The sequence below is a fragment of the Tachysurus fulvidraco genome, chromosome 1 (assembly GCF_022655615.1).
Source record: "Tachysurus fulvidraco isolate hzauxx_2018 chromosome 1, HZAU_PFXX_2.0, whole genome shotgun sequence".
Classification (NCBI taxonomy): domain Eukaryota; kingdom Metazoa; phylum Chordata; class Actinopteri; order Siluriformes; family Bagridae; genus Tachysurus; species Tachysurus fulvidraco.
This window is the reverse complement of record NC_062518.1, coordinates 2754914-2781413: the sequence shown is the minus strand read 5'-3', so window position 1 is coordinate 2781413 and position 26500 is coordinate 2754914. Positions and strand designations below refer to the sequence as shown.

The following is a 26500-nucleotide window of genomic DNA, read 5'->3' as shown; positions in this document are numbered from 1 at the left end:
TGTTCTGTGTGCTGTGTGCTGTGTGCTGTGTTCTGTGTGTTGTGTGCTGTGTGCTGTGTGCTGTGTTCTGTGTTCTGCGTGCTGTGTTCTGTGTTCTGTGTGCTGTGTGCTGTGTGCTGTGTGCTGTGTTCTGTGTGCTATGTTCTGTGTTCTGTGTTCTGTGTGCTGTGTTCTGTGTGCTGTGTGCTGTGTTCTGTGTTCTGTGTGCTGTGTGCTGTGTGCTATGTTCTGTGTTCTGTGTTCTGCGTGCTGTGTTCTGTGTTCTGTGTTCTGCGTGCTGTGTTCTGTGTTCTGTGTGCTGTGTGCTGTGTGCTGTGTGCTGTGTTCTGTGTGCTGTGTTCTGGGTTTCTGTGTTCTGCGTGCTGTGTTCTGCGTGCTGTGTTCTGTGTTCTGTGTGCTGTGTTCTGTGTGCTATGTTCTGTGTTCTGCGTGCTGTGTGCTGTGTGCTGTGTTCTGTGTTCTGTGTGCTGTGTGCTGTGTTCTGTGTTCTGTGTTCTGCGTGCTGTGTTCTGTGTGCTGTGTTCTGTGTTCTGTGTCCTGTGTTCTGTGTGCTGTGTTCTGTGTGCTGTGTTCTGTGTGCTATGTTCTGTGTTCTGTGTGCTGTGTTCTGTGTGCTGTGTTCTGTGTTCTGTGTGCTGTGTTCTGTGTGCTGTGTTCTGTGTGCTGTGTTCTGTGTTCTGCATGCTGTGTTCTGCGTGCTGTGTTCTGTGTTCTGTGTGCTGTGTTCTGTGTGCTGTGTTCTGTGTTCTGTGTGCTGTGTTCTGTGTGCTGTGTTCTGTGTTCTGTGTGCTGTGTGCTGTGTTCTGTGTGCTGTGTTCTGTGTTCTGTGTGCTGTGTGCTGTGTTCTGTGTGCTGTGTGCTGTGTTCTGTGTGCTGTGTTCTGTGTTCTGTGTGTTTGTTCTGTGTGCTGTGTTCTGTGTGCTATGTTCTGTGTTCTGTGTGCTGTGTTCTGTGTGCTGTGTTCTGTGTTCTGTGTGCTGTGTTCTGTGTTCTGTGTGCTGTGTTCTGTGTTCTGTGTGCTGTGTTCTGTGTGCTATGTTCTGTGTTCTGTGTGTTGTGTTCTGTGTGCTGTGTTCTGTGTGCTATGTTCTGTGTTCTGTGTGCTGTGTTCTGTGTTCTGTGTGATATGTTCTGTGTTCTGTGTGTTGTGTTCTGTGTGTTGTGTTCTGTGTTCTGTGTTCTGTGTGCTGTGTTCTGTGTGCTGTGTGCTGTGTGCTGTGTGCTGTGTTCTGTGGCTGTGTGCTGTGTTCTGTGTGCTGTGTTCTGTGTTCTGTGTGCTGTGTCCTGTGTGCTGTGTGCTGTGTGCTGTGTTCTGTGTGCTGTGTGCTGTGTTCTGTGTGCTGTGTTCTGTGTGCTGTGTGCTGTGTCCTGTGTCCTGTGTTCTGTGTGCTGTGTGCTGTGTTCTGTGTTCTGTGTGCTGTGTCCTGTGTGCTGTGTGCTGTGTTCTGTGTCCTGTGTGCTGTGTTCTGTGTTCTGTGTGCTGTGTGCTGTGTTCTGTGTGCTGTGTTCTGTGTTCTGTGTGCTGTGTGCTGTGTGCTGTGTGCTGTGTTCTGTGTTCTGTGGCTGTGTGCTGTGTTCTGTGTGCTGTGTTCTGTGTTCTGTGTGCTGTGTCCTGTGTGCTGTGTGCTGTGTGCTGTGTGCTGTGTTCTGTGGCTGTGTGCTGTGTTCTGTGTGCTGTGTTCTGTGTGCTGTGTCCGGTGTTCTGTGTGCTGTGTTCTGTGTGCTGTGTCCGGTGTTCTGTGTGCTGTGTTCTGTGTGCTGTGTTCTGTGTGCTGTGTCCTGTGTTCTGTGTGCTGTGTTCTGCATGCTGTGTGCTGTGTTCGTCTGCCTCTGTCACAAACCCCATGTGTTTTCATTCACTGCTTTCAGCTGATGTTCAGGTAATGACACGTAAAACCAGTGTTGTTTTCTTCATCACTGCTTGGAATGTTGCTGCAGCCGCCGTGTTTCTCTCTGCGATCAATGAACCCATTCGCTGTGATCAGCGCTAGCTAATAATAGCAAGGGGCTTTAGAGGTGCTTGCAGAGAACCTCACCAGCGCCATTTTGTTCCCCAAATGTAAAGTACTATCCTGTACAGCTTGAAGAACCTCACAAGGAACCCAAAAAGAGGGTTCATATATTTGGATTTGGTTTGGAGATGAAAAAAGAAAGCATTTGGGACACAGAAAAATCACCAACTCGTTACACACTCGTTACACACTCGTTACACACTCGTTACACACTCGTTACACACTCGTTACACACTCGTTGCACACTCACAAGATCGGTGACGTTTTCGTCACGAAGAACTGGATTCACTTAAAGGTTCTGTAAGAAAGGGTTTCCCTATCAAGAAGTGTGTGTGTGTGTGTGTGTGTGTGTGTGTGTGTGTGTGTGTGTGTGTGTGTGTGTGTGTGTGTGTGTGTGTGTGTGTGTGTGTGTTGAAATTTTACACATGGAAGGCAACAGTGCCCTCTGTTGATAGAGTTGTGTCAGTGTTAGTTGAACACAGCTGGCTTGCCAGATGTCAGTGATTTTGTTGGGCCGTGTTTTACTTTCGGGTTCTCCTCCTCCACCTTCTTCTCCACCTTCTCCTCCATCTCGTCTCTCACATATAATCATGTTCTCCTGCTGGTCCTAAAACCTTGGAAGGCTGAAAGGAATCAGCACATGAACAAATTTGATTGGATGCGTCTGATGTGATATCCTTCACAACTAGAGTGCACTATAGTATAAATAGTGTGAGTCGTGTGTTCACGCTGAAGAAGAAAATGATGAAGAAGAAGAAGATGAAGAAGATGAAGACGAAGAAGAAAACGAAGACCATAAAATACCATTCTAACATACACTAGACTCTAGAGAACATAGTGTGCATAGTGTAAGTGTGTAGTAAGTCATTTGGGATGCAGCTTAAGTTTGTTTAACTTTATTATTAATATAAAGGTGTCACTTTTTTCTCTATGCAGCCTACCACCGTTTTAGAGCAGCAGATGACCAGTGTGTGTGTGTCCGGCGTGTGTGAAAGGAACAGAACCACCGGCCTCAGCAATCAGGGTGAGAATCGATCCATCACCATGAACTTTAAAGCAAAACGTTTTGATCTGAGATGCTTCTTTATTTTTTTAAAAGCGATCTCGTCATAGACCGGGTTGCCAGGTATCTTCGAAACTCTCAGAAAACGCCATGGTGTTGGTGTTAGAAATGGAAGGGATGCTGTTTCTGTTTTTTCTTCAGTCTTCATTTGGGAATAAAGGTCACTTTATCCTCATCTGGTTCACATTTTATCCACTCATTAATTAAATCCCCGTTAAATCTATAAAGGGACCTATAAACCTATAAATCCCCCTTGTAAATTTTACAATACGGCTTGTGACAGAAATAGTTCTGGACATTTGATAAGTCATTTGATAAGTCATTCTGCATGTAGATCCACCGTCTGCTCGTCCCTTTGATTTCTCAAACCTTTGAAGTTAAAAACGCAACCCTGGCAACCCTGTGTACTGTCCCTGAATATAGAGAGCTATATTTACAGCTGTAGTGTATAACTGCAATTTGCTAACTGCTAATACTGCCACCTGTTGTGTATTGCTGTCCCAGCATCAGTGGACAGCACGTCCCTGATGGTGTCCGAATCAGCGGACGTCCCTGACCAGAGCTGTTCCTCAGATGATCTGTGCTCTCTGGAGGTCCAGGGCTCCGAACTATCGACGTACACGACACTCTGTACCTGCTCGAGCACAGAGCACAGCCACAGCACTCACTCTCACTCTCGCACTCACTCTCGCTCTCACGCTAACCTGGACCACAGCGAGTCCTCCGTCCTGCACGACTCCATCACCCATTCGCTGGAGAACGTAGGTGCTCCTGACAAGGACGAGAGCTACGTCACCACCCAGCCTTCGACCGAGTCAAGAGCACAAGTCAGTATGAAGCTAACACTTCCTGATCCTCCTCCGGTACCCGAAGTCCAGCCTTGTGCCTCTGACTCTGGAGCTTTACCTTCTCCTACGGGGCGACTGCGTGGCGCTCGGTTATGCTTCAGCGTCTGGTCACCTTCTTCCACCTCGGTGCCACATCCTTCCTCTACCTCAGTGCGCACGCTCAGAACCAGGCGCTACCGCAAGCTAGCAAAAATCGTGCGATCCACCAGCGACCCGGTTTCCTGTAACTCTGTACACAGACGTATGTCAGCTTTATCTCTCTGTTTAAATTGTGTGTGAATGTTTTCCTTTATTAATTCGTTATCTCTTTGTTTGTAGCTGAGAGCTATGGCTGTACTTCTGCAGGTAGGTTTGTCATAGATATGTGGGTGGAGCTTAAAAAGAGATTATAATGTAGTGGAAGCTAAACTTTAACTGACATCTCAAAGCTTCTGAAATATTTAATTGCACTGTTATTTATGTTGGGGGGCACGGTGGCTTAGTGGTTAGTACGTTCGCCTCACACCTCCAGGGTTGGGGGTTCAATTCCCGCCTCCGCCTTGTGTGTGTAGAGTTTGCATGTTCTCCCCGTGCCTCTGGGGTTTCCTCCGGGTACTCCGGTTTCCTCCCCCGGTCCAAAGACATACATGGTAGGTTGATTGGCATCTCTGGAAAATTGTCCGTAGTGTGTGAGAGTGTGTGTGCGCCCTGTGATGGGTTGGCACTCCGTCCAGGGTGTATCCTGCCTCGATACCCGATGACGCCTGAGATAGACACAGGCTCCCCGTGACCCGAGTAGTTCGGATAAGCGGTAGAAAATGAATGAATGAATGAATGATGTTATTTATGTTATGTGGATGTGATGAAGGTTACAGCTGACATCTCATTTCCACAGCATTCATGGAGCTTTCAAACGGTACGGCATCCCAGTGCGGCAAACTCAACAGCCGCGGAGTGACGAAGCAGAAGGATTGCGGTAAAGCAGAGCTCCATCTGAAAGGTCGCCCGCTGCACCCGGCCTCCGGCGAGCGCCCTCACTCACTAGCCGATCTCCAAACCTACAAAGACACTAAGATCCTGGTGGCACGATTCCTGGAGCACTCCAGCTGCAGCCTGCCCCCCGAAGTCCAGCAGGTTGTAAACAGCATCAAATGCGTCATCAAGTCGGATGAGAAGCACATGGAAGAGGCCATGTTCAGCGCCAGTATTCTTGATCAGGTGAGGAATAGAAAAAAGCCATAAAGCACTTAGTGGAGATGTTGTTACAGGAAAACAACCAACAGTCCTTTGATGTCACTGTTACCATCATGAGGTCGACTTCCTTCCTATTAAAGCGCCAACGGACAGTTTTATGTCTCTTACACAAAGCAGTTTGCTCAGAAATGATTGTTCTTCCATTAAAGATTGACACATTGTGTATTTTATCCATTTATAGTTACAGCTAATAAATTAATTGTTCAGAAGTTAACTGAAAATTAAAAACTGGAAATTATATTGGAAAAAATGTCTTAATATCATGAAATAAGATTATTAAAAGGAGTTAAATAAACAAATGTTTTCCTTGATTTAATTAAATGTGGGGTCTCCGATGTTTGAGAAATGCTTCAGAAAAGCGAGTCGGGATGACAAACAAAACAAAAATCAAAACGACCATGTAGCCAATGAGCAGAAAGGGGCGTGTCTTGTCGATATGGGCGGAGAGAGTGTTCTGTGCGCATGTGTGACATTAGCAGAACGCGGTTTTAACATCGACATGGAGGATAAAAACAAAGAAAGAGAGAGAAGAAAGACTTACGATAAGGCAAGAAGTAGGACGTGTTAATATAGGATCAGCTTTCCAGCGCTGGAGAGAACTGAAGGAGCAGGAAGTCGGCCACATATTCACAGGTTGGAGTTTCCCGAGTCAATAACTCCTGAGCTAAACGCTGTTACTACACAAATAACACCTCTTTTCTATCGTAGTAATGTAGAGAGGCAGCTACAACCGCGTTTTGTGTAGTAACAGCGTTTAGCTCAGGAGTTATCGACTCGGGAAACTCCGACCTGTGAATACGTGGCCGACTTTACTTAAGACGCCGAGGCGCTTTTTTCCTTCTCGATAGGTGAGTAACGTTGGTTTTGCTTTGTTACACAGAACTAATATATGCCTTTGTCCTTTACATCATTATGCTTGTGTGGCATTTTTGCTTGTTTGTTTATCTACAATCGTATTGTTCTTCCCTTCAGCTATGATAAAGACACGTTTCTTTCTATTAGTCACCTGGGTTACGTATGTATGTGTGGGCGGAGCTATCGATACAGGGGTGGGACCTGTTTGGGTTAGGGGCGTGTTTGTTTTGGTGATTTCAAATGTCAACATTGGCTTTCAAACATCGGAGACCCCACCTTTAAGCGAAGCGACATCAAACCCCAACCCTGATTGGGATAAAGTGCTTACTGATGTAGCGTTTTTTTTTTCCCTACACAGACAAAAAACAGCTGTGTGCAGCTGTGAGTAATCACTTTTGTGTCATCTTTAATGTTTTTGCAGGAGTGTAGTTGATAAAAACACAGATTCATTCTTATTTTCAGAAATTTGTTTAAAAAATTGTTTGCAGAATGTTTGAGTCCCTCAGGTCCAACCTTTTGACATTCAACCGGTTATTTGTTTGATGTCGCAGGTGATGTCACACTCACAGCCAATCACAAGCAGCCTCAGAAAACACACTCATGATGATCTGCATCTACAGAGCTGTGGGGCGCTGAGTTCTCCGTCCTTGCGACGCTGTAACAAACATCGGCTATCAGGCCAGACGGATGCTCGTGGTGACCCGGGTCACGACCTTCCTCAACGACCCAAAAGCCTCATCAGTGTGTGCAGAGAAACCATCCTCTGACCTCTGACCTTTCTCTGTGGATCACAGGACTTCTCCCACTCATGAACTATCGTGCCAAGGCTCATCAGCAGGAACAGTAGCACTCAGAATGCATTAAATAATCAAATAAAAAAACAACAACAAAGTCAACAAAGAATGTCCGTTTTCAGGGGTGTTAACTTTTAATTTATTTTGTCTGAGTTAAACATGTTTTGGATCTGTAATGGATAAAAAAAAGAAAGAATGCGACGTTTTGGAAGGAAAGTACTGATGAATCTGAGTCTTAGCAAAACTGTGATTCTGATGAAGACAGGATTTTGTTGTTTGATGTGAGACTGCAGGAAAAAAACCTCCACATCTTTGGATTACGTAACTTACCTCAGTGTGATATTCTTTTCAGTGTTATGAATAAAAAAAATAACAGTTTGTAACGTTGTGTGTGGCTTCATATAATTTCTTGCAGTCAGGAATCAAGTTCTCAGGAATCAGGTTTTGCTTCTGGAAGCCAATTTTACCAATCCCTGATCTGCTTTTATCCAAAATACCAATCCCTAATCTGCTTTTATCTAAAATACCAATCCCTAATCTGCTTTTATCCAAAATACCAATCCCTAATCTGCTTTTATCCAAAATACCAATCCCTAATCTGCTTTTATCTAAAATACCAATCCCTAATCTGCTTTTATCTAAAATACCAATCCCTAATCTGCTTTTATCTAAAATACCAATCCCTAATCTGCTTTTATCTAAAATACCAATCCCTAATCTGCTTTTATCTAAAATACCAATCCCTAATCTGCTTTTATCTAAAATACCAATCCCTAATCTGCTTTTATCTAAAATACCAATCCCTAATCTGCTTTTATCTAAAATACCAATCCCTAATCTGCTTTTATCTAAAATACCAATCCCTAATCTGCTTTTATCTAAAATACCAATCCCTAATCTGCTTTTTCCCAATAACTAATAAGTGTTCATTAATTATCCAGTGAACACCAGTCACTGATCACCATCTATCCCACCTACTTATCACGTATCATTGTTGTTTATTTGCACACTTCTTTGTCCTTATTGGACAGTATAATCACTGCTTGTTATTTATAGAAATGATTTTTAATCAGATTTTGTCATTTTCATTCCACTTCATTCGTGTCGCCGTGACTACAGACTTCTTTCTAAAACAGATACGTTCCAATATTATTTTATTATCGCTTCATGTTTCAAGTTTTTTGTAATTGATCATCATGATACAATTAATATTTCGATTTGTTTCTGACATCATCAGTTTCTGACATCAAAATTCTATTGACTTTTGGAGCATGTATTCTTATATAGAATCGAACGATGCTGTGCTCACTTCGATCATCGACAATCAGATTTAAACGATTTAAACTCCTTTAATCAGCTGATTTTATTTTAAAATTGTTTTTACTTTATCAAATCACAAATCATAAAATTGTAGTTTTCTTCTAAAACGTTACAGAATTTAAGTATCGTGTCCAAAAATGTTTCGCTACAGAACCTGCTTTCTGTAATAACTAGCTATTTAAGCTAATGTTATTGAATAAGACAAAGAATCATATTGCAACATTTTATTCTGACAATTTCGACTATTATTAAATACATCCATGAACAAATTGGCCTAAACTTTTACGTATGTCGACCTGTGATGGGTGAGTTAGCTTGTTAGCCGTCTTAGCTAATCTTTTGAAACATGACTGTTGTTCTCTAAATTAGTGAGAAAATAATGTGAATCGAAGCAAACAAAATAAAAATAAATAATAACAATAATAATAATAATAATAATAATAATAATAATAATAATAATAATAATAATAATAATAATAATAATAATAGTAAGTGAGTGACATATGGCTAAGTACGGTGACCTATACTCAGAATTTGTTCTCTGCATTTAACCCATCCAAAGTGCACACACACAGCAGTGAACACACACACACACAATCACACTGTGAACACACACCCAGACCAGTGGGCAGCCATTTATGCTGTTGAACACGGGGAGCAGTTGGGGGGGTTCGGTGCCTTGCTCAAGGGCACCTCAGTCGTGGTATTGCCAGCCCGAGACTCGAACCAACAACCTTAGGGTTAGGAGTCAAACTCTCTAACCATTAGGCCATGACTTCCCCAATAATAATAATAATAATAATAATAATAATAATAATAATAAGAAGAAGAAGAAGAAGAAGAAGAAGAAGAAGAAGAAGTAAATAAAAAGCAAATTAAACTTTTTTTAGTAATGGCAAGTTGGAATAATATTTTTTTATGAAATTAAAATATGAAATACATAACTTAAAAGATTTATGTTTTAGTGGTAAAGCAGTGGAAATAACATAACTTAAAAGATCTTATGTTTTTATGATTTGTGAGGTTTTTACAAATGTAAAATATACTATTGTATAGACTAATATATATATATATATTTATATATATCTTAGTCTGGATGGAAATCATAGATATAGTTAAAATGCTTGGGCATTTGGATTTTACCTATTCTATTCATATGGATCTCGAATTCTAAGAATTATATATATATATATATATATATATATATATATATATATATATATATATATATATATATATATATAATTCATATGGATATCGATTTCTAAGAATAATATATATATATATATATATATATATATAAATTCATATGGATATCGATTTCTAAGAATAATATATATATATATATATATAAATTCATATGGATATCGATTTCTAAGAATAATATATATATATATATATATAATTCATATGGATATCGATTTCTAAGAATAATATATATATATATATATATATATATATATATATATATATATATATATATATATATATATATATATATATATATATATAAATTCATATGGATATCGATTTCTAAGAATAATATATATATATATATATATATATATATATATATATATATATATATATATATATATATATATATAATTCTTAGAATTCGAGATCCATATGAATAGAATAGGTAAAATCCAAATGCCCAAGCATTTTAACTATATCTATGATTTCCATTCATATATTATACACTACTATTTGCATTAACAGGTTAAAACATCTTTAAAAAAATGTATATATAAAATGATCATTGTAAAAGTAAGGTGTGAAATTAAACGCACGTCCATCAGGTGGCAGCAGAGATCCTCAATCTGTGACATTGTATTTGAGTCTGGAAACTTTATCACTACACCACAAAAAAAAGGAAAACCCTCCCTTAATACTGACTTCCCTGTTCACCCTCCTGTTTCTGGGTGACACCAGATAGTGTGATTATAAAGTGTGTACAGTGTGTACAGGTGTAGAGGAGTAAAGTTACAGGACAGGATACTCAGTATGAGCATGGTGTAATATGACTCTTTATGATTACAGCAGCAGTTCTTAGGTACAAATCTGTATAATCCTGCTGAGATTATTCACTTATTCAGGAACATGTAGTGTTTTCTTGTGGGAAGTTGTATAATCTCTTTAGGGTATCCATGTTGATCTGTTCACTGTAGCAGCAAAGTGAAGAAGAAGAAGAAGAAGAAGAAGAAGAAGAAGAAGAAGAAGAAGAAGAAGAAGAAGAAGAAGAAAAAAGAAGAAACCAGCACCAGGATGAATCTGGCAGGTCTATTTATTATGAGGTCCAGTGGAATATTATTTATAGTCTTACCTGTTTTTGAGTTGTTTAAACTATTATTTAAAACAAACAAACAAACAAACAAATAAATAATAATAATAATAATAATAATAATGCACTTTTTGTTGTTTTTTTTTATCAAAACGACACCTTTGTGTCAATCACACCACGCGATAAACTACAATTTTAAAAAAAATACAGTTTATAGCAGCTTCATTTCTTGTTTTTATTAAATATACTCCACAATATTAGATTTCTTACAATTTCTAATACAAGTCCCGCCTCTATCGTTGTGTATCCAATTAGATAGCAGCGGAATTCATTACTACCCAATCATTAGCGTTCATGTTCCAAAGTCTTGCTTTCTGATTGGACGTCGCACTTGTCCGTCTGTGTGGTTTCTGTGCTATAGCACGACCTTTTTTCTTTGCTGCTGACGGTTTTCGTGAGGGGATAAAAAACAGGACCCCCGTGTTGTTGTTGTCGAGTAAAACGGCGATAAACGCGCGTCTCTGGGCGTGTGATTGTTATTCTGTGGTGTTTTATTGAGCTCTATCACGTCTGTTAGCTCCTGAAGCCGTTAGCAGCGGTTTGACGTTAGCTAGCAATGCTAAATATAATTAGCATCACATAGAGCTAGCAATGCTACATAATTAGCATCACATAGAGCTGTGTGTCCTTTTATATTTAATTAGATCGTTGTTGTTTTTCTTTATTAATGCAAGGATTTTAAACCGCACGCGTTTTATATGGTGTTTAGACCCGTATGAGGTGTTTATAACACTGATGCTAAAGGCTAACACCGTGTAGCCGTTCTGTAAACAACAATAAATTGTTGTTGTTTATTATTATTTATTTATCTATCTATTTATCGGTCGGTGTTAAAAGCACCCCGGATGTTTGGGTGATTTAGTGCACGGTCTTCAGCAGAGATTCCCAGCGTTATAACCGACAAGCTGATGGTTTCTGTGTGGATGTAAAAGTTCACTCGTGGGGAAATAATATGGTTTTAATGCGTTGTGACGCACGTGTAAACGTGTGCGTGTAGAGACGCGCCACATCGACAGGGCTGATGTGAAATGAAATGAGAGAGAAGGTAAAAAGGGGGAAACGCCAACTGTGCGGAAGAGGAAGAGACGTGTAGCGTTCACACGTGTGCGCGTGCGTGTTTGTGTGTGTCCGTGTGTGTGTGCGCGCGTGTGTATATGCAGGTCGTCCCGAGGGGGTTAAATGAATCACGAAAATCCGTTTTATTCACATATGATACGCGCCGTTATAGACACGTGAGTTCAGTCTGTCCGGGACGTCAGTAAACCGCTTCCTTTCTTGTCTTCCTCCTCCTTTCTGTTGATCTGTTCGCTTCTCTCGCCATGGTCGGGTTCGGGGCGAACCGGCGCGGAGGTCGGCTCCCGTCCATCATACTGATCGCTTTGATGGTGATTCTGCTCCTGTTGTGCTACAACTACTGGAACTTGTCACGGCTGCACTCGCGCGCGATGGACGAGCTGGCCGAGACGCACGCGCAGGTGAAGCGCACGGACGCCGCGCGCAGCCGCCTGGAGAAGCGCAACTCCGAGCTGGTGCTGCAGGTCAGAGCTTTATATTTATCATCAGGAAGCTCGGACGAGGCTCTTGAGCGTTATTGAGCTTCGTGATAACGCTATAAAGTCTTAAGAAGCGTAAGGATGTACTATGAAGCATTACTAAGTATTAAGAAGCGTCAGGATGCATTATGAAGCTTTATTAAGTCTTAAGAAGCGTAAGGATGCACTATGAAGCATTATTAAGTATCAAGAAGCGTTAGGATGCATTATGAAGCTTTATTAAGTCTTAAGAAGCGTTACGATGAATTATGAAGCATTATTAAGTATCAAGAAGCGTTAGGATGCATTATGAAGCTTTATTAAGTCTTAAGAAGCGTTACGATGAATTATGAAGGCGTTAGGATGCATTATGAAGCTTTGTCTTAAGAAGCGTTAGGATGCATTATGAAGCTTTATTAATTCTTAAGAAGCGTAAGGATGCATTATAAAACTTTATTAAGTCTTAAGAAGCGTTAGGATGCATTATGAAGCTTTGTCTTAAGAAGCGTTAGGATGCATTATGAAGCTTTGTCTTAAGTAGCGTTAGGATGCATTATGAAGCTTTATTAAGTCTCAAGGAGCATTAGGATGCATTATGAATCTTTATTAAGTCTTAAGAAGCGTTAGGATGCATTATGAAGCTTTGTCTTAAGAAGCGTTAGGATGCATTATGAAGCTTTATTAAGTCTCAAGAAGCATTAGGATGCATTATGAATCTTTATTAAGTCTTAAGAAGCGTTAGGATGCATTATGAAGCTTTAAGTCTTAAGAAGCGTTAGGATGCATTATGAAGCTTTATTACAAGATTATTCACAACCAGAGTGCCTGGTTACAAAGTTTCATAAATGAATAATTCAATGAACTGAAGTCAGCAGGAATTGGTGGAATAAGTGTGAAAAATGACACTGTGCAGTTTTAGTGGTAAAGCAGTGGAAATAACATAACTTAAAAGATCTTATTCACTGACATTTCACGCTCGCGCGCTATCGGCACGGCAGCACACGATTTAAAACCATGCAGATTTGAGCTTCAGTGAATGTTCACATCAGACACCAGGATCTCTGGATCAGGTGACTTTATCGAGCAGGTCGGTTTACGTGCTACAGGGTGTGTAACGGTTCTGCTTTGTCCTGCAGGTGGACACACACCGGCGTCAGATCGATCAGAAGGACGGGGACTACAGCGTGCTGGAGGGCAAACTACAGGCCAGGGACATGATGGTGAAAAAATGCACAGATGAAAAGGTGGAAACTCACTCACACACACACACACACACACACACACACACACACACACACACACACACACACACACACACACAAGGCCGTAATCAAAACGATCTATATAACGTTCGATTGTGAAAAGCTGGGTGGAGTTTACAGAAACACCATAACGAGCAGCGAACGTCACCTCGATCTGCGAACAAAACCTAAACAGGCCTCTCACTCTCGCATGCGACCGTTCCTCTCGCGTCACTGCCCTTTTCGTAGGTTATTGTTCTCTGATTGTTCTCATAAGGCATGATACACTGTTATTCGGACACGACCGCAGCCGTGCAAGTCGACACATACTTTATGAAGCTTAATTAAGTCCAATGAAGCGTTCTGTAACGTGAAGTATTATTTAAAGGCTTGCGAAGCCTTTTACAACATTTAACCTTTTTAAACCGTGTAAAGGTTCACCTCTAGAACCTGTGTGGACCATCTCTGTAGAGAAGGTCCACACCTTCTGATTCTTCCTGCTGATGACTTTTGCTGAAGCCTTCACCCATACTCTGTAGAGGTTGTCGGTGATCTTACAGCCTGCTGTTCTCAGGTGCTTCTTCACAGCTCTCGGCGTTTCTCGCGGCTGCTGCCGTTTTCCTCGGCCAGCCGGTTCGGCGTTAATCACATCGAAGCTTCTTTTCTTTTTTTTTTTCCCTTTCCTTCCCCCCTCTGGATGATTCATAGCTCTTTATTTGCTTAAACAATTTAAACAAACAGGACCAGCCTTCGTGACCTGAAACACCCGTCAGTCACGTCTTCAGGTATTTTTCCTCGCCTAAAACCAGAGGGTCTGATATGATATCTACACGATCTGCTGCATGTAAGCGAAATTCTAAATACTTCCGTCGTGATTATTTCTTTTCTGATGCTGACGGTGTGCTATAAAGGAGACAGTGACATGATAGTCATCATCCAACATTTAACAAAAGCATTACACTTAATTGACCGGCGTCACCCACAACACGTTTTAGCAGAGCAGGTTCTTCTGCATTCTCCAGTATTTCAGATGCTTTGTGACTCGAACAACTCGGATTACGCACTTTGAAGTCTTTAAAGCCAGTGTAATTACTCGGGGTGGCACGGTTCGGTTCCTATCACGGTTTTAGGGTCACGGGTTTCGGTTCTGTACGGCTCTTGTTGTTGTTATTTTTTTTTCCTTTTAATCTTCAACACTCCCAGAAATGTCCTTCAGCATTTGATATATAGCTTAATTAACTTAATTATCCACAATTTAGGATCCAGTATTAACATTTTTGTAATGTAATCATGCACTAACTGAATTTGACTTGACTTTAAGCACATTATCGGGACCATCTCTGAGTAAAGGCTAGGTGAGATTTTGATACAGCAAGAGAGAAGACATCGACGATGACACGCTTTTCGTTTATTCGGCAAAAAAAAAAAAGGAGACCGTCTATTGTTATGTCTACAGGAACTTGTGCCTTTTTAGCACACAAAGACTGAAATGAACTCGCATTTATCAAACTACCAACTTCAGTGTAGGTCATACAAAAAAAAAGAAATGAAAGAAAAAGAGAGGAACTCTTACAAGCTCTATTGTAAACATAGATATAATGTAATGTAATAACATAATATAATGAGGCTATAACAATAACAAAGGCCATAATCATAAATTCAAGCATAGAAGTGTTGCCATTAGCATATCGAATGCATCTTGCACAACATTTGCACACAGTCGCAGTTCTATCTACTGTTTTATTTCCGTTGTCATCGTAAGTAACATGAAATCCAAAATGTTCCCACACACCGGATTTGAACGTCGCGGGCGTATCCGCCAACTCCGGGCAGCCTTCATTAACTCCTCCACTTGCCATTTCTGCAGCAATCCTTACTCAACGTTTACTGTCTATACGTATGTTTGCGTGAAACTCTCAGCGAAACCGAGCACGGGGCTACATCGCGCATGCGTCAAACCGAACCGAGACAAGCGAACCTATCATCTGCAGAATCAATCCTATAATGTAAATTTCTGTTGGATTCCAGGTTACATGTTGGACTTTCAGGAACTGAGCGAGCTGATACTGTACAGCCGCTAAGAAAGCTTTAAGGCAGAATGTGACCGGATGCCCAAATTCCTCCCTCGGAATATAGACCTATCATCAATGGCTATGTACTAAATAAGTGGCAAGAGGAATGGAATACACGGTCGAATAACAAACTGTTTGAAATACACCCTGAAATTACTAACAGGTCTCTAATACCCGTGAGATCAAGATCCGATCACATGACCTTAACCAGATGTAGAACCGGGGCATACGAGGCTGACACGTGAATACCTGCTGAACGGAGAAGACCCCATTCAGTGCTTGTATGATGACCACAGAAGGTTATTTTATGAGGCCAATTCGTTTAAAGAGCTATTTTACAAGGTTTAGAGTTTCTGTCATATTTTAATGTAAAAAAAATCATTTAAGTTGTCTATATTTGTCTAGATTTATTTCTTTGTGATTTTAGGTTATTTTAGTTCTTATTAACCGTTCTTGCCATGTAGCTGACATGGCAGTAAATTATAGCAACCAACCATTTAATATCGATACAGCAACCGACAAGGGAACCGAACGGTTCGGGTGTTTTTTTTTCATGTACCGTGCCACCCATGGCAATTACGTGAGGTTCGTTTGTTATCATTTTAACGTCATAAGGGAGAGTCGATAAACTCGCTTATAAGCCATTCGTAAAATCAGGAAATAAATTCCCTTCGAACATCTGACCGAGTTCTTGACATTCTGTGTGAAGAAGCTCTCCTGCTCCTTGGTCATGTGACCTGTGTGTGTGTGTGTGTGTGTGTGTGTGTGTGTGTGGGGTCAGGAAACCCCTCCACAGCGTCCTGGCTCCTTTCTCCACAGTCCAGATCCGCACGATCACGGATGTTTGCTCAACGGGTTGTGTGCATATCGTAAACACGAGGAATTTTCGTATCATATCGTTCCAGCTCTGTCTTTCCTCACCGCACGATTTTTAGAGCTTTGTTTAAAAATTGACCAAGCAGAGCACAAAAGATCTGGGTAGAGGTGTGTTGGAGCAGAAATGTGGCGTGACCGGTTAGACAGTCTGTCTTCATTTTAACTGTTCCACATTCTGACCTTTTAATAACAGTCAGTAATTATATCTAAATGCAATGTGATTATAATAACTGATCTCTTGATTATACTCTTGATCATGCACCTACACAGCAGGTGTTGTGTAGAACACACGGATGCATGCTGTGGTAGGAAAAGAATCAACATTTATAACTACATTTAAAGGCGGGGTCTCCTTTGTTCGAAAGCCAATGTCGACGTATAAAATCACCAAAACAAACACGCCCCTGACTAGGGCTGCACGATTCAGGGAAAATGTCATATTGCGATTATTGCGATATGCGATTGCGATATAATAAACAAATGGTATCATGAGTTAACTTGCTTGGTTCTCAAGGAAAATGCACACACAGTTTACCGATAATGCTGAAATTTGTATTTCTAAACTCAAACTAGCAACAACAAACAAACAAATGCAAAACGTTTTCAAAATAAAATATAAAATAACACATTAACGCTGATTAATGAAAAGCCAAAGATCAAAACTGTAGGTGTACAGTGTGTGTGTGTGTGTGTGTGTGTGTGTGTGTATATATATATATATATATATATATATATATATATATATATATATATATATATATGTAAACCATTATAGATGATGTTTGGAGCAATATTACATGTAATTATTAAACTTGATTCCCTTACATATACATTTGCTTTTAAGCCTAATTATTACTTTTGATTATGATGTGATTGTGACGGGGAAGTGGTTTCAGGTTGGGGGTAAAGAGTTTTTTCTGTCACCACTTTTGAATAAGAAACAATATCAAGGCTATAAAACTTGTCAAAACTCAGGCTTGATATCGCGATTGCGATATGATTAATCGTGCAGCACTACCCCTAACCCAAACGAGTCCCACCCCTGTATCGATAGCTCCGCCCACACATACATACGTAACCCAGACGACTAACGGAAAGAAATGTGTCTTTATCATAGCTGAAGGGAAGAACAATACGATTGTAGATAAACAAACAAGCAAAAATGCCACACAAGCATAATGATGTAAAGGACAAAGGCATATATTAGTTCTGTGTAACAAAGCAAAACCAACGTTACTCACCTATCGAGAAGGAAAAAAGCGCCTCGGCGTCTTAAGTAAAGTCGGCCACATATTCACAGGTTGGAGTTTCCCGAGTCGATAACTCCTGAGCTAAACGCTGTTACTACACAAAACGCGGTTGTAGCTGCCTCTCTACATCACTACGATAGAAAAGAGGTGTTATTTGTGTAGTAACAGCGTTTAGCTCAGGAGTTATTGACTCGGGAAACTCCAACCTGTGAATATGTGGCCAACTTCCTGCTCCTTCAGTTCTCTCCAGCGCTGGAAAGCTGATCCTATATTAACACGTCCTACTTCTTGTCCTTATCGTAAGTCTTTCTTCTCTTTCTTTCTTTGTTTTTATCCTCCATGTCGATGTTAAAACCGCTTTCTGCTAATGTCACACATGCGCACTGAACACTCTTTCCGCCCATATCGACAAGACACGCCCCTTTCTGCTCGTTGGCTACACGTCAGTTTTGTATTTGTTTTGTTTGTCGTCCCGACTCGGTTTTCTGAAGCGTTTCTCACACAACGGAGACCCCACATTTAACCTTATGGTACGAATGTGAACAGTACAGATTCAGAAAACACTAACAGCTTCACCTCTGACACCGTAGAACTCTCTCAGTCGAATAACAAAGTTAAAAAAAAAAAAAACAGTTCATGCAGAAAGCACGCTGTAAAAATCTCTTCGAAGGAGCAGTTACTAGAAACATTAACGTATTAGAACGTTATTCTTTTTTTTTTTTTTTAATGTTTCAATCCAAACGATTCATAAATCGATGAAAAACGTATCATTTATTTTGTATCGAAACCTACAGAATTATTTTTACACGACAGATGTGGTAGCTTAGCCGCTTAAGGTGTTGGGTTACCAATCAGAAGGTTGTGAGTTCGAGTCCCAGGTCCACCAAGCTGCCACAGATGGGGCCCCTGAGCAAGGCCCTTAACTCCCAATCACTCAGTTGTATAAAATGAGATCAAAGCAAGTAAATGTGTAAATGTAATAATATATTATAACGGTTTATAAAGCCGTCGTATCGACTCGCTGTAAAACCGGGGCTTAGTGTGTAACGTGTTCTAAACACTACTTACTCTATAACGTGACCTCATATTTAACCATTTATAAAGTCTAATAGTCGTTTATCGGATCTGAGCATCTCAACACCGAGGCGTTCGTTAATATTTAAATGTCATGGATTATTTCGTCGCACCATCGTAGAGGTCACAGGTCGCTCCGTCTAGCGGTAATAAAGCAGCGGGTCAGTAAAGAAGCGGTGAAGTTTTCACGCATAAATCCTCCGTGTTGTGTTCTACAGATGAAGCTGCAGAGCGACCTGGCACAGAAGACCGCAGATATGAACCGACTGAAAGGTAAGACCACGGCTCCCGTCCGCTCTACCACTTCTGTGCACTTTAAATTGTACGCAGAAATAAAAGCGCCGCGTCGTCGACTGCTGCGACGCGCCGTGAGGTTCCAGCATGGAGAAGAACGAGAGCGTGACTTTAAACTGAGCGCCGAAACAGCAGCAGCAGGAACTGAAGTTCATCTGCATTTGTAATCTGGATCTTTATTAGTTTAATCTGCAAACGGAATGATGTTTTATATTAAGTGTCAAATGTAACCTTAAGATATTTCTGTTGAACGATCTTGCAGATTTTTGCATGTTTAATTAGTTCATGTAAATTTAATGGTTTCATTTAGTCACAGAACTTTTAATGTCGTTTTGTACTTTAGATACATGAAGCAGATAGTAACATCTGTCTGTGTGTGTCTGTGTGTGTCTGTGTGTGTGTGTGTGTCTGTGTGTGTGTGTGTGTGTGTGTCTCTGTCTCTGTGTTTGTGTGTGTGTCTCTGTCTCTGTGTGTGTGTCTGTGTCTGTGTGGGTCTCTGTCTCTGTCTGGCTGTGTCTCTGTCTGTCTGTGTCTCTGTCTGTCTGTGTGTGTCTGTGTCTTTGTCTGTGTGTGTCTTTGTCTGTGTGTGTGTGTGTGTGTGTGTATATGTGCAGAGCAGGTAAAGGAGATGAGGGATGAGATTATCAGGCAGGAGGACCAGATGAAGGAGATAAAGAAGAACAACACTAATCTCGAGAGGAAGATGGAGTACGAGAGGTGCAGCAGAACAAGTTTTTCTCTCTATATATTTATTATTATTATTGTTATTCTTCTTCTTTTTCTTCATTTTCAAACCCTGCATTCAAGAATGTTTTCCAACCTGAACGTCTTCTCATAGACAGTGAAAATATAACAACACTTTCCTGCGCCGACCGCGATGAACTAGAATAAAACAAAAATGTTAAATATAATCAGCGTGAAAAAAAAAAAGCTGTAATTGTGAAGATGAATGTTTTAAAGAAGGCTACGGTATGAAGTAGACAGTGTGTATGAGCAGTTTCATGGGGGTTTCTCCTGACAGATTTTACTTTTAATGGTGATGTCACATTTAAATCTGTCTTTTTTTTTTTTTTTTAATTAAATGCAAGCTCATCAGAACATCTAAGGGCCTTTTTACACCCGGTCACTTCGTGTGTGTTCTCTGATCTGATATCTATCTGATTTGTTAAAACTGTTCCATTTACATTAGGCCACATAAACGCGTCTCGGCGAATCGGATATCGATCCGATCTTTCTACTCCCGCCCAAAATGCTAATATATTTACCCCATTTCTGGGGTAACTGAAACAGAACACACTTTGGTGTATGTGGTTTTCAGAACGCGATCAAAAAGAAGACGAAAAAAACGGTTACGACGTTTATGCTACAAAAAAACAGCGTTTGATGTTTGCTGCGTTTTCGCTGGCAGCAGCAGCGCGTTTTAAGCCCCGACGAGACGCCTGGGTGAAAGATCACCTGCGAGTGACGTACTTCCGTCTGGGAGGAGTATAGCGCTGACGTATGTGGCTCGAACAACCACATGCATTTACACCTGTCCAGTTTCGTCTGAAACGCGTCCCAGACCACCTCCTGAAGGGGTTTGTACCATCGGGTTTATATCCGTCTCTAAAACGTCTCGGAGGGCATTTAGACCTGGTCTTTTTACCTTCGGGTAGCTATCGGATCACAGAACACGCAGGAAGTGACCAGGTGTAAAAAGCCCCATAGAGTTTAATTGATCATTTTAATCACAGATCGTCTCGGAGCTCAGCGCCGTCTGCCCTCTTCCTCATACCTGAGCACACGAGAGCCTGTGATTGGTCGGCGTGACTCCCCATGTGCTCTGTAACCATATCCATATCAGACGTACTATAGTCTTACATCATTCCCTCGGAGTCAGCGTAGGATTTAACGATTTAAATAGATGAATAGGAATAAAACATAACATTAAAAAACTCCCGACTTTAAAGATCCGGCATGTTTTAGATTAATTATGAAGAGCTCTTATTTCCTGTGTTGTGTGTCTGTCATTTTCTTTCCTTCCTTTCTTGTTGTTGTTTTTTTTTTTTTTAACCATGTGTTTGCTCTCTAGCCTGCAGTGCGGGCGACAGATCGCACAGCTCAAAGACGAGTACGAGGAGAACAAGAAGGTGCTGAAAAAGACGGGTCCCGAATTAAAAAAGGTAAAACTCGCACATCGTCTCTGTCACGAACCCGTTTACAGACGTCGTTATACCCGCTGGAGCAACTAAAGGTTAATTAAAGCACCGTAAACGTTCCCAGGTCGAGGCGCACATCATTTCCCGTTTATTTTCCCTATCGCAACACATTTCTTATTTACTTTACGAGCCACTGAAGCTCGACGTTCCACGTCGACACCGGATCTGTGTCCGAACCGACCGGTTTTTGGTCTGTTCGATGTAATGAGGTTCCTGGAAGAATTCCTGGAAGTCTGATGATGTCATCGTGCTAAAGAAATAAAACCTTTTTCACTCACAACAATTAAGATTTCTATCGTACTAGACTTTAGATAAACTGCTTCGAAACTATCCTGCTAAATGAATCCAATGAAAACTTTTTCCTTCTTCCTTGTTAAATCATTTATTATGGAAAGGCTTTCCTTAATATTTGCTTTGTTTCGAGTCACTGGCGTTTCTTTAGTCGGCCCTACAGAATTATAAGGATTAATATCTTTTTAATAAGCAGCATTAAAGTGACTTTCTTCCTCCTCCTCCTCCTCCTCTTCCTCCTGCTTTTGCTTCAGGACACACGTGAAGCTGGCGCTGCAGATGCTCCGGCTGAACGAGATACAGATACTGCAGTTGAGCGCCACCCAGTGGCGACACAGCGCCATAACAACCCTGATATAAAAGGTAAATGCTGCCACCTGAAACCGATTCAGTCGCTTACAGACAAGCAAATGTTTTTAAGTTTCATTTAAAATCCTAATAATTAATGCCTTATTTTATTTGAGCAATATTCTGATTTTTTTCCTATGTATTTTATTTCCCTGTCTCCCTCCCTCTCTGTCTGTCTCTCTCGCAATCTATTTCTCTTTTACTTTCTAACTTACCGTCTGTCTCTCTTCTTTTCTCTGTCTGTGTCACTTGCTCTCCACTGTCTTCCCCTTTTTTCTCTGTTTCCTGTCTCTCTCTCTCTCTCTCTCTCTCTCTGTGTCTTTCTCTGTCTGTCTCTCTCTCTCTCTCGCTGTCTCTCTCTCTGTGTCTTTCTCTGTCTCTGTCACTCTCACTGTCTCTCTGTCTCCCTCTCTCCCTCTCTCTCTCTCTTGCTGTCTCTCACTCTCTCGCCCTCTCTCTCTGTTGCTCTCTCTGTCGCTTTCTCTCTCTCTCTCACTGTCTCTCTCTCTCTCTGTTGCTCTCTCTGTCTCTGTCACTCTCTCTCTCACTGCCTCTCTCTCTTTCTCTCTCTCTCTCTCTCTCTCACTCTAACATAGACGATTTGGGGAAACCAGGCAGTGATGCTGGGATGCCTGGTATAGAAGACAGTGAAGTGGGAAAGTTAGATGAGATGCAGTTCGGTGAGTATTAACAGTGCAACAGATCAGTTTGTCCTTTAAAACAGAAGGGATGTAAAATATCAGTCGACGTTCCCTCAGCGCTGAAAAAGCCAGCCATCACAGCGCAGCACGTGCAGCCAGCGGACATGGCCCTGGTGCTGCAGGTCAAACCGGCAGGAGTCGGTGCAGGTCCTGATGACGGAGCTGACGCCGCTATTGATACCGGAGCAAAAGCAGGAGCTGGTGCTGGGGAGGGACCAGGGTTCGATGCTCCTCGTGGCCTCCCTCTGGACAGTCCCGACTTTCCACAGGACGGAGGTGCAGGAAAAGTTCTCCCGCTAATCGAACAGCAGGTCCCCCAGCCTCTCGTGGGCAGACCCGCGGTGGCAGACGAAGGCAACAAGGCGGCCGTTCAAGCAGACGAGCTCGGAGAGCAAAGGCGCCAAATGATCGGTGAGCAGCTGAGAAGCGTGTCCTCACTCTGAACAGGAGGCGTGTCCTTAGTTTGTACGAGTCCCTCCGGACGAGCACATTCACGTAAACCTGGGAATCGGAGTAGAGGATTAATCAACACCTTCTGACCAATCAGTATCCAGAATTCTTCAGCTGTACTATAAATTCCTCTCAAGTGTCCACTCAGATTTAATATTTCATTGGACACTTGAGAGGAATTTATGATACAGCTGAAGAATTCTGGCTACTGATTGGTCAGAAGGTGTTGATTTGAAAATTTGAAAGAAAAAAAATAAAATTCCCGAAAATTGTTTATTGCGTAGTTTTTTTTTGTTTTGTTTTTTTTTTGGCTACAATATTAAAGTAATCGTGCGTTCAAATGATATAGATTGTTGAGCTGGTTTTGCTCTGTCATTATCTCTGTGTGTAGATCCTGATAATCCTGGAGCAGCGCTGCCTCCACCCCCGAATCCTGCTCAGGTTCAGGCCAACCCCGTCGAACCTCAGCGAGAAGTTGCCCCCGCCGCACCACTCCGACATCGGCAGAGTGAGTAGGATCTGTGGGTGTGTGTGTGTGTGTGTGTGTGTGTGTGGGGGTGACTGCAAAGACATGCGGTCACAGCATGCAAAGCCTTTGCAGAAATGGTTTTCATTTCTTAGGGGTGTGTGGGGGTGTGTGTGTGGGTTTGGGTGTGGGTATGTGTGGGTGTGTGTGTGTGCTTGGTTTCTAGAGCAAGTTACTCTGGTCCTTAATAATAGGAACACGAAGCAGTAACAATGCTGGTGTGTAGGTGCTCATGCGTGAAAGTTGCTGTCCACATTCCTCTCTTCATCCCTCTTTCCCTTTTGTTGTTCCTTCTTCTCCTCTTATGAATGAATGAATTATTCATTCACTTTCACACAGCCTTCTCTACTGATCCTGACTTTTCCTTTTTCTCCTTGTTGTTTCCCCTCTCTTCTTCCTCTCTCTCTCTCTCTCTCTCTCTCTCTCTCTCTCTCTCTCTCTCTCTCTCTCCCTGTCTTCCTCTCTCTCTTTCTTTGCCCCGCTCAGGCCGTTTCTTTGACGAGAATGAGTCCCCTGTAGATCCGCAGCGCACCTCCAAGCTGGCGGACTACAACGGGGACGACGGCAACGTGGGCGAGTACGAGGCTGACAAGCAGGCCGAGCTGGCCTACAACGAGGAGGAGGACGGCGATGGCGGCGAGGAAGATGCCCAAGGTGAGCCCTGTAGATGGGCGGCTGTCCCTCGCGTCGCTCTTCCTCCTCCGTCCGTCCTCTCTTGTCCCGTCCCGTTCCGTTCATGTCCGCCATCGCTTGTCTGCTTAGTCCGGATGCATAGTGCCGTGTGGACTCGGTGGGGTGGGGTGGGGGGTTATCGGGGTGGAAGAGGTGTGTGTGTGTGTGTGTGTGTGTGTGTGTGTGTGTGTGTGTGTGTGTGTGTGTGTGTGTGTGTGTGTGTGTGTTTTTGCTTGCTCTTGCATCACTTTGATGCAGTTTCAGGGAAGGTGTTTACAGTAAGTGTCCGACAAGTAAAAAGTTTTTCTTTCTTTCTTTTTATTTATTTAAATACAGATTATAATAAAAACACCTGAGTGCAGTGATCAGTGATGATTATTAATTCTGTATCTCTCTCTCTCTCTCATCACTCACTCTCTCTCTCTCTCTCTCTCATCTCTCTCTCTCTCTCTCTCTCTCATCACTCACTCTCTCTCTCTCATCACTCACTCTCTCTCTCTCTCTCATCACTCACTCTCTCTCTCTCATCACTCACTCTCTCTCTCTAAGGTTGCACGGTCCTCTCTCTCCTCTCTCTCATCACTCACTCTCATCGTCTCTCTCTCATCACTCACGCACTCCTCACTCTCTCTCTCTCATCACTCACTCTCTCTCTCTCATCACTCTCTCTCTCTCTCTCATCACTCACTCTCTCTCTCTCTCTCACTTCACGTCACTCCTCTCTCTGCGGCTCTCTCATCACTCACAATCTCTCTCTCGTCTCATCACCCGTCTCTCTCTCTTCTCTTCTCTCTCTCTCATCACACTGGCTCACTCTCGTCTCCTCTCATGCCACTCACTCACTCTCTCTCTCTCTCTCATCACTCACTCTCTCTCTCTCTCTCAACACACACACTCTCTCTCTCATCACTCAACGTCTCTCTCCTCTCATCATCTCTACTCTCATCCTCTCTCTCTCTCTCTCATCACTCACTCTCTCTCTCTCTCTCTCATCACTCACTCGCACTCTCTCTCTCATCAATCACGCTCTCGGCCTCTCTCTCTCTCTCATCACTCACTCTCCTCTCATCTCTCTTCGTCTCTCATCACTCACTCTCTAGCTCTCTCTCAATCTCATCACTTCATCACTCACCTGCGTCATCGCTCTCTATCACCCTTCATCACTACATCTCTCTCTCTCTCATCACTCATCTCCTCTCTCTCGCATCACACTCACTCTCTCTCTCTCTCATCACTCTCCCTCTCTCCCCCTCACTCTCCTCCTCTCCCTCCCTCCCCTCACTCTCTCCTCCCATCTCTCTCTCCCCCTCACTCTCTCTCTCCCATCTCTCTCCCTCCCTCCCTCTCACTCCTCCTCTCTCCCTCCTCTCCTCTCTCCCATCACTCTCCCTCCCTCCCCCTCCTCCTCCTCTCCTCCCCATCACTCTCCCTCTCCTCCTCCTCACTCTCCCTCCCTCCCCCTCACTTCCTCCTTCTCTCCCAATCACTCTCCCTCTCTCCCAATCACTCTCCCTCACTTCCTACTTCTCTCCCCATCACTCTCCCTCTCTCCCAATCACTCTCCCTCCCTCCCTCTCACTTCCTCCTTCTCTCCCCCCTCACTCTCCCTCTCTCCAATCACTCTCTCTCCCCCCTCACTCTCCCTCCTTCTCTCCCCATCACTCTCCCTCTCTCCAATCACTCTCCCTCCCTCCCCCTCACTTCCTCCTTCTCTCCCCATCACTCTCCCTCTCTCCCAATCACTCTCCCTCCCTCCCTCTCACTTCCTCCTTCTCTCCCCCCTCACTCTCCCTCTCTCCCCCCTCCCTCTCCCTCCCTCCCTCTCACTTCCTCCTTCTCTCCCCATCATTCTCCCTCTCTCCAATCACTCTCCCTCCCTCCCCCTCACTTCCTCCTTCTCTCCCCATCACTCTCCCTCTCTCCAATCACTCTCCCTCCCTCCCCCTCACTTCCTCCTTCTCTCCCCATCACTCTCCCTCTCTCCAATCACTCTCCCTCCCTCCCCCCACACTCTCCCTCTCTCTCCCCCTCACTCTCCCTCTCTCCATCACTCTCCCTCCCTCCCCCTCACTTCCTCCTCTCTCTCCCCATCACTCTCCCTCTCTCCTCCTCACTCTCCCTCCCTCCCTCTCCTCCCTCCTCTCTCCCCTCACTCTCCCTCTCTCCCCCCTCACTCTCCCTCTCTCCCCCCTCACTCTCCCTCTCTCCCCCCTCCCTCACTCTCACACTCCTCCTCTCTCATCACTCACTCTCTCTTCTCATCTCATCCCCCTCACTCTCTATCTCTCTCACTCTCACAACCCTTCCTCTACTCTCCTCTCTCATCTCACCCTCTCTCTCTCATCACTCACCCTCTCTCTCTCCATCACTCACCTCTCCTCTCTCTCTCAACCATCACACCTCCTCTCTCTCTCACTCACCTCTCTCTCTCTCGATCACGTCTCACTCTCCTCCATCGCACACTCTCTCTCTCAACACTCTCTCTCTCTCATCACTCACTCTCTCA

The 26500-nt window shown here is 42.9% G+C and overlaps 2 protein-coding genes across 5 annotated transcripts in view; both read left to right on the top strand.

Moving 5' to 3' along the window:
- Positions 1-7168, top strand: part of fam189a1 (family with sequence similarity 189 member A1) — a 155353-nt gene extending 148185 nt beyond the window's left edge. The window contains exons 8-13 of one of the 3 annotated variants that reach the window (XM_027154139.2): positions 2949-3036; positions 3580-4164; positions 4242-4268; positions 4798-5120; positions 6370-6392; positions 6563-6702. In XM_027154139.2, the coding sequence (XP_027009940.2) occupies positions 2949-3036; positions 3580-4164; positions 4242-4268; positions 4798-5120; positions 6370-6392; positions 6563-6566 (1050 nt within the window). In that variant the 3' untranslated portion in view covers positions 6567-6702. Of the gene's footprint in view, positions 1-2948; positions 3037-3579; positions 4165-4241; positions 4269-4797; positions 5121-6369; positions 6393-6562 lie in introns of all 3 variants that reach the window. The other 2 variants (XM_027154137.2, XM_027154138.2) reach the window with 2 other exon arrangements.
- A 3270-nt stretch (positions 7169-10438) lies between these two features.
- Positions 10439-26500, top strand: part of golm2 (golgi membrane protein 2) — a 20946-nt gene continuing 4884 nt past the window's right edge. Inside the window, exons 1-10 of one of the 2 annotated variants that reach the window (XM_047816779.1) lie at positions 10439-12007; positions 13138-13245; positions 18733-18787; positions 19423-19525; positions 20880-20970; positions 21552-21660; positions 22242-22325; positions 22404-22757; positions 23188-23304; positions 23809-23976. In XM_047816779.1, the coding sequence (XP_047672735.1) occupies positions 11789-12007; positions 13138-13245; positions 18733-18787; positions 19423-19525; positions 20880-20970; positions 21552-21660; positions 22242-22325; positions 22404-22757; positions 23188-23304; positions 23809-23976 (1408 nt within the window). In that variant the 5' untranslated portion in view covers positions 10439-11788. The remainder of the gene's footprint in view (positions 12008-13137; positions 13246-18732; positions 18788-19422; positions 19526-20879; positions 20971-21551; positions 21661-22241; positions 22326-22403; positions 22758-23187; positions 23305-23808; positions 23977-26500) is intronic. The other variant, XM_047816785.1, reaches the window with a different exon arrangement.